This window comes from Triticum aestivum, chromosome 4D (assembly GCF_018294505.1).
Source record: "Triticum aestivum cultivar Chinese Spring chromosome 4D, IWGSC CS RefSeq v2.1, whole genome shotgun sequence".
Classification (NCBI taxonomy): Eukaryota; Viridiplantae; Streptophyta; class Magnoliopsida; order Poales; family Poaceae; genus Triticum; species Triticum aestivum.
This window is the reverse complement of record NC_057805.1, coordinates 380,269,659-380,277,753: the sequence shown is the minus strand read 5'-3', so window position 1 is coordinate 380,277,753 and position 8,095 is coordinate 380,269,659. Positions and strand designations below refer to the sequence as shown.

The 8,095-nt window shown below is 51.1% G+C and overlaps 1 protein-coding gene across 1 annotated transcript; it reads right to left on the bottom strand.

The window, feature by feature from the left end:
- Window positions 1–3,871: 3,871 nt before the first annotated feature.
- Window positions 3,872–7,087, bottom strand: LOC123098048 (protein SPA, chloroplastic). Its single transcript, XM_044519922.1, has 5 exons — window positions 6,796–7,087; window positions 6,621–6,704; window positions 6,414–6,465; window positions 4,519–4,675; window positions 3,872–4,130 (listed from the first exon to the last, which is right to left on the bottom strand). The coding sequence occupies exons 1-5, from the start codon at window positions 6,952–6,954 to the stop codon at window positions 4,106–4,108; spliced, it is 477 nt and encodes a 158-aa protein (XP_044375857.1). The 5' UTR covers window positions 6,955–7,087; the 3' UTR covers window positions 3,872–4,105.
- Window positions 7,088–8,095: the final 1,008 nt, after the last annotated feature.

Sequence of the window (8,095 nt, the reverse complement as noted above, 5' to 3'; positions counted from 1 at the left end):
AGCGTTGGCTGGCCGGGCTCCAGAACTCGGGCCGCGACCTGGCGTCGGTGCTGCGAGCGTCGTCCGCCATCTGCTGCCGGCCACCACGAGCGCCGGCCAATGCGGTGTCGGCCGCCCCTGCTCCGCCGCCGATTCTGGAGCTCGTGGTCCTGGGCTCGGCGCCGGCGCCGTCCACGGAGCCGCCCCTTCTTGGGACCCCATTGGCCACGGGGGTTTTCTTGACCCCCGTCCAAGGGTTTTCTCCTGTCGGTGGGCCGTCCTCCTCGACCTCCGGCGTGGCTTTGAGCACGGGGCCGATGCCGCAGGCCCTCGCCAGGGCCGGCTCCTCCTCTACTCCGCCACCTCTCTCCTTCCCACCGGGGTTTTCACCCCGGCTTCGGTACGCCGCGGCTGCGCGTGCTCCGGTGAGTCAAACCCCCTCAATGCTTACTCGTAGATGTAGATTAGGGGTTTATTTCTTAGGCATGTGCTAGTAGTTAGTGGATTAGATAGGATTCTAGCAGATCCGATTGGATGCGATCCCAATCGGACTGATCTGTTCTTGTTTTGTACAGTGTGTGTGCTAGGATAATTTTCTTGTGCTAATGCTAGTGTGTCCTATGATCTGTGTTCATGATGTAGCTGTGTTCATGCTAGAATCATGTTCATGTTGACTGATGAATGTTATACTGATGGCATGTTCATGTTCAAGCTAGGATCATGTTCATGTTTCATGTTGCTAACATACATGTTCAAGCTAGGGTTTGTGTTGAATGTTATACGTGCATGTAGTAGGACCATTTTAGGATGGTGCCAAATCTGCATGGCTGCACATGGGTGCTATTGGCACTTGCTTTTGCTATTTTTAGATATTTCCATGGTTAGGATAGTGTAGTGATGAGTGTCAGTTGCAGCAAAGCAGATGCCACTGATCAGTGGACTTGCCCAACAGCAAGTCAACTGATCAGTGTCACTGATCAGTGGCATTTGCCCAACAACAAGTGTCATTGATAAGTGGCATTTTGCCCAACAGCAAGTGCCATTAATGCCACTTATCAATGGCACTTGCTGTTGGGCAAAATGCCACTTATCAATGGCACTTGCTATTGGGCAAGTCCACCGATCAGTGCCATTTGCCTAACAGCAAGTGCCATTGATAAGTGGCATTTGCTCAAAGAGTTTGTGCACTGATCAGTGGCATTTGCTCTTGGGAAAATGTCTCTGATCAGTGCCATTTTGCAAAGAGTTTGTGCACTAATACTTGTCATCTTACCTGACAAGATATTGAAGACTGACTGGGATGTGGCGGGAGGAGGAGCTCAGGTGGTGGCCGGAGCTGAGCGCACCGAGGATTTCATCCCCATGAACAGCTGGCTCAAGACGGTGGACCTGCCTGGCAGGATCGCCTTCATGAGCGTGCCTCGTTCAAGGGGATGATCTCCAAGGCAGGGCCACGAGGAGGGGGCCAGGGAGCCGCTGCGCTTCTACCAGCAGATCAAGGACAACGAGGACCTCGCCATGCTCGTCGTCCCTCGCAAGTTCGTGGAGGTGATGAACACCTGACTGGTCATCAAGCGGCTCCCGCGCGTGGTCAGGCCGTCGGCGAACAAGCGGTGCGTGTTCTGGGTGCAGGTCCAGAACTTCGAGGGGCACATGGTGCTTGGCCGGGGCTGGAACTACTTCTGCCGCCGCCACCGGATCGTCCCCGGCGACCTCGTCGTTGTGCGCATCTCAGGACTCGGACTGAAGGTTCAGATCTACAACCACGACTCCTCGGTCATGTGCAGGTTTCGTTGCAGCAGGCACAATTGCGTTAGTAACATCTAGCAGGCTATGTAGTTAAGTTAAGTAAGGTGTTAGTGGAGAACTTTTATGGTGTGTGGCGAGACTTGTGCTGGGAACTTGTTCATATTTTGGCCAGGAGCAGCACCCTAGCATGGAGCAGGGGAGGAGGATGCCCCTGCTGTTAATCTAGACTTATGCTATGTAGTTAAGTAGTTTGATGTCATTTCCTTACTTGCTGTGTTTGATTTCATTCGGTTGCCTGCTGTTGTGTTGTTGCTGTTGTGCTGATCATGTAGTGGTAAGGCCACCACATTTGAATGGGGTGAGCAGCACACAAACGCTGTTTGCAACCAAACAGTTGAAGTTTGCATCTGCTCACACCCTAAGCACAAAAACGGCAACCAAACAGCAGGGGGGTAAGTGCCTCTCCATGCGATGCAGGCAACCAAACATGTTGCATCTGCTGCATATGAGGCTGCATTTCATCAACCAGGCTGACTGGAGATGGACATGCAATGCAACTACTGTTGCAAACTGCAACCAAACACGCCCTTAGGTCAACACTGCCCTCACTGTGCTCAGAAGCCCTCGATTTGGTTTCCACTATTGTGTTACATCCACTAACCAACTGGATGAAAAGTTGACATCCTAAAGATTGTGTCGCCCCCGCGCGGCGACCAGGGGGGAACCATAGCGCCGCCAAGCCCTCGACTCCCTCTCCCACCTCTCCTGCCCGCCGCCGCCGGGCAAAGCCCGGTTGGCGTAGGCGGCGGCGGGACCTCTCCTCCCCGCAGTGGCCGGACCTGGTGCGGGTGGCGTTCGGCGGTGGTTGGCGGCGCGTTGGTGGCGGGGCGCGCCGACGAGGACTCAGGGGTGACGGCAGGAGCTGCACCGCGCGCTCGTGACTCCCCCTGGATCGCGTGGGGGGGCGTTTGGGGCGCTCCTATGGTGGCCGGTGGTCGATCTGCTTCAAATCTGCCCGTCAGTGCCTCGGGCGGCGCCGGGATCTCGGGGTGGCGGCCTCGATCGGTGGCGCGCGGTGCGGCCTGCCTGGCGGGCGGCACCTGCGGGTGCAGATGGGGGGCCTTCCACAGCTGCATGGGCGACGTGGAGGCAGCGACACTACGGCGGCTCCTCGATGGCCGACCGGAGTTCCATGGGAGGCGTCGTCTCCGACTCGATCTACTCCGGTTCGTGCTGGCTACGGTAGCGACTATGGTCGACGTCAATACTGCCTGCACGGATCTGGCGGGTGGGCATGGATCCGGGGGAAACTCCAGGCCGGCGTGGCGGCCGCACCAAAGTCGACGCCCTCGGCGTTGATTCCCTTCCTGGAGGCTTTAGTGTGGATCCTACGCCCCCCACCTCTTCCATGAGCGCAGGCGAAAGCCTCTGTTCCTCTGTTTGGGCGATGATGGCACTTTGGTGTCGTGTTCCTTCATGAAGGCGTCGGCCGGGGACTGCTCAGGGTGGTGGAGTTGCTGGTAGTTTGGAGTCGACGCGAGATGGCATGTAGGTGGAGCGGTGTGGCATCGATTGCATCGTCGACGGTGGGTCTCGGCGGCATGGCGCAGTGGAGACTCGGCGTCTGATGCGCGGAGATGGACTCGCGCAGGAGGAGGAAGCTGTTTGGCGTCATGGTGGCATTGATGGCAGAGAGGCCTGGCAAGGTCGGTGCATCCGTTCTGCTCTGAGGATGGACCGATGGAAGATGGAGGTGACGGCCCTTGCAGCGTGCGGTGCTCACTGGGAGTGTGCCGGACCGGTGTGGGACCCAATCTAGGTAGTGGCTTGGATAGGACACCTGGCTTTAGATGTTAGGCTTTGATGCGATGTCTGTTTGGTATTAGGCCCGGACATTCGGCACACCTTCATCAAGGGGGTAGGAGTAGCAACATGGTGGCTTCAGGCTTATTGATGTATCACCTTGTATGGTCTTTGTGAATAATTAATAATATGGCTGCATGCATCGTCCAGATGTAGAAGCCGGGGGTACATCCTCCTTTTCTAAAAAAAATAACTTGGCTACTCCATAATATAAGCACCAACGCAATGCAGAGTCAGCTGCTATCTTCTACACTGGAAAGAACACGCTATGTGACATATATTGAAAATGTTCAACAAGAAAATATCATTTTTGCCCAATGAGGGACAGTCACTTTCAGACATCAAAAGAGTGTGCATATACATCCATACATATTTACCAAAAAAGGAGAGGAAATATAATACAGCACAAAATAATCATATCTTCCTGATGGACACATCGTCACCAAGTATTCAGCATCATCCTTAGATCAGATTCCTCACCTTACCGTCGTTAGCTCGTAACGAAAAAAAATCTTCAGTCATCATCATCCTTGAACTCCCTGGTTAGTCAACCAAATAAAGAGACCATCAGACATCTCCTTTGTTCAAGCTACACCCATTTATTCGGAATGTCGCAACTTGGCCAACATGTTTGGGCATAAGAAACGGGTATATTCAATACTCTTGTTATCAAGGGCATAAAAGGCAAGGTCCCGGCATGACAGGTTCCTATACAATATGAAAAACACTATGGGCCAGCTGTAGCTAAGCAATTTTGTCATCTCTACATGAAAGATCCACATTATGATGGCTTCTAGTATTTTTTATGTGTTAAGCATGCTTTCATTTCGGTAATTCAATAGTACCACTCTGAAGTTGTTAAATAAATTAGCATGGTGTTATTCCACAGACAAACATATATGAAAACATTAGAGAACAGCCCATTACCTGCGATCAAGATAGCGTGGCTGAATGCCACTACCTTGGCATGTGGTGCATGTCAATGAGCCAATGCCATCGCAGTTGACACACTTTGATACTTCAGATTCACCATTACCAATTACTACAGTAACAGTCCCTGCTCCGGTGCAAAACCTGCATACCTCTGGAAAATCAACGATTTCTTTTCAACATTCTGATCTACTAGATACTGACACAGAGAAAAAGGAAAAGAATAATGTGTGCGGCATGCACCATGAAGTCATCATTTGATTTTGCTATGGCTAGTCATCCTCTTCCGATTTAAGAGAATAGTCTAATTAAGTTGTTGAAACTCACAAAGAGAACTTTTGATTCTTTTTTATCTGACGATTCCATTTAAGATATAGCTATTTCAGACAGGAGAAGGCTTGTCATTTGACATCATACTCTTTTAAAATCATCAGCTTAGTTGCTTAACGCCTTGTTCAAACAAATAGTCGAAGAAATATCAAAATTCCTTTATTAAGTTTAACGACTGAATTCTCCCAACGCCGCCCGGTTCTATTGCCACATCAAATTAAGAACTAGCTGGAAAGTGGAAACACCGTGTGGTCGGGGAAGAGAAGGTTGTGTTATATATAAAGCACTACAGATTATTCTGCCTGACATGGAAGATGCCACATATGGTTGAACCAAGTTACTATTGGATATACTGTTTTGCAAAAAAGAATTTTTTTTTTCAAGAAACAGGCCGCATCCCAATTCCATTTCAGTGAGTGAAACAATGAATACATCAGTTCAATTATTCAGTTATAACATAGGTGCAATTTTTTTTATTCAGTTAACATCGACCTTACAAGGCACGAAAGACCTAGATGCAACGCTCAATATCTAAAAAGGTCATTCCAGCTAAAACAAGACTATGTGCACCTGGATGACGAGGTTGAGGACACGGTGAGATGGATGTGGGAGCAGAATGGCGCCTTCTCGGCTCGTTCGGCCTATGCAGCTAGGTTTATGGGAAGAGAAGTGGCCACAACAACATCGTTCACTTGGCAATCGAGGGCGCCAAGGCGATGCCGACTCTTTTCTTGGCTGGCGCTGAGGAACAGATGTTGGACATCCGATAGACTTGCTCGTCGCGGATTACCCCACCAGGACTCATGCCCATTGTGCAACCAACATGAGGAAACCATGCAACACTTGATGATGGATTGTGTCTTCGCACGGCCGATCTGGGCAGCCATCGGCCACTTAACGAAGAGGGTGGACCTTGAACCACGGCAACACGAGTCATTGGAGCAATGGTCTATAAGATAGGATGGAAACACAAGCGGTGGGCGTGCACACAAAGCAAAATGCCTTCTTGGGATGTGGATGATATGGAAGCAGAGGAACGATGTGGTTTTGAATGGTGATGCACCTTCGATCCCACGCACCATCCAACGCATACGAGACGACGGTACACTTTGGGCAAAGGCGGGATTGTTCAGAGGTGACGAGGAAGGATTTGAAGCGGAGCAAGGAGTGTGGGACGCACGCGAGTAGTTGTTTGTAGAAGCTAGGGTAGTGTCGGATTAAATCCGCATGTAAATAAACTTGTAACGGTGGATTTTGGGGCTCTCCACCCCTCTCTTCTTTAATGAATGATACACACACTTGTGCGTATTCGAGAAAAAAAATACAAAGCATGGAGAGCAAATATAATGCAAGTGTGAAACCAACCAAAATGCAAGCTAAACTAACTGGTTGTACATATTATATGGAAATTTCCTATCAAACTCAAACTTTAACGCTTCCAAATTCCCAGCAGTTCGTCTCATTTTACATGTAGTGTGTGTACCGTGCCATTGAAACGAACATATTAAAAATTTGAAGAGTGGAGCAAATTAGGACATCAATCGAAGGGCATAATCACATACGCGCGCCGGAGCCGCTGCAGGGGAAGCACGGCTGGTTGTTGTCTCTCTTTGCCTGCATTGGAGAAATCCAAAATCACATTTTGCATCAATGCAGGGGTACAGTTTAGGCCCTTTCAGTTTCAGTCAACATGTTTCCAAAATGCTACTCCTAATCTTACTTCAGCAAACTTAACTGTCCAAATACCATTCTTGCTTAAAAAAACTTACGGAATTGTCAATTTGATTCTCGTAGAAAATCGGGATGCCTATCCCGGCGGCGACGCTGACGACGCCGACAGTTATGGCCACAACCTGAAGCCACCAAGAAACCGCTCGTTAAAACTCGGCAGGAAATCAAGTGGTAAGCTCCACAGAACGGGCGTTGTAGCCTTTTTGGGCGCACCGTGTTCTGGTCGAACTCGATGGCCTGGATACGTGGGTACCGCGCGCCGGCTCTCCGCCGCCGCGGGAGCGCAGCCATGGTGGTGGGCGAGCATGGCGTGGAGGAGAGGAAGGAGTACTGGGTGGTGGTGAGTCGGGAGGAGGTGGTGGTCATGGCCATGGACGCGTCGCCCGTTGGACGCTGCTGCTTCTGATGCCTGGGCAAGCACGCACGGTGATCATGGGTAGCCGCAGGACACAAACCCACACTTCTCACCCCTTGCGGGGACTGGTGGCCAGGGCTTGGTCTTCTCGGATATGGGCATTATCCATTCTGGAAGTTTGCGAGCCTCACAATTCTCTACCCTTGGATTGGAGGCAGGCCAGTTGGGTCGCTGATCAAGCTGCTGAGGACCGAGCTGGTAATGTAACCATCCAACGGTGAAGAGTGCTCGTCAGAAAATATGGCACATGGTGGCCAGCTCGATTAGTTTCAGTTTTGACAAACAACAGAAAGATCAATGCACAGCTGTATAATTGGGGCATTAAACTGGTAGTACGTGGGTTCCTTTGGTGTGCCGGAGCACAGGCCTCCGGCGAACAATGCACGGTAGTGTGAGACTCAGTTTGCACCCCAAAGTGGGCAGGTGGCCTTGGCATTCCGAACTTGAAGTGGCTCGATAAAAGCAATGCAGGCCAGATGGCCGTGGCTACAACGTACCGACCCTACAAGGCCATGGGCGGAGATTCAAATCAACGTGCCTCAGGAATCAAAGCAACTTTTTAGGGCGGCGGCTCGCTGCACAATTGGTGATGGGAACAATGCTCTATTCTGGGAGGACAGATGGTTGAATGGCCGAAGGGTACAAGAGGTGGCGCCGAACATATATGCCCGTACCAAATCCCGGGTGCGCTCTAGCTGCACTGTTAGCCAGGCATTGATGGACGGCGGTTGGCCTACCGGTGTTGGGTCGGAATTGACAGCCCCAATGTTGCAGGAGTACCTAAACTTGTGGACTGAGACAACGTGGGTGCAGCTGAACCCGGATGTACGCGACTCCATTGCGTGGTCCTGGGAGAAGGACGGGTGCTTCTTGACAAGGACATCATACGCAGCAAGATTGTGGGGCAGAGAGGTGGCCCCGATGGCTGAGTTCACTTGGAGATCCAAGGCCCCACTTCGATGCTATTCAAAATGGAGTCCATATTGATTAGCTAGCGGCCTTGGCCAAAGTGAGTGGTCTTTTTTTGAATGGTCAACCGTGGGTAGATCCCCACCTGAATATATTGTATCGAATTTGCCTAGAAGTCAGGCGGCTCCA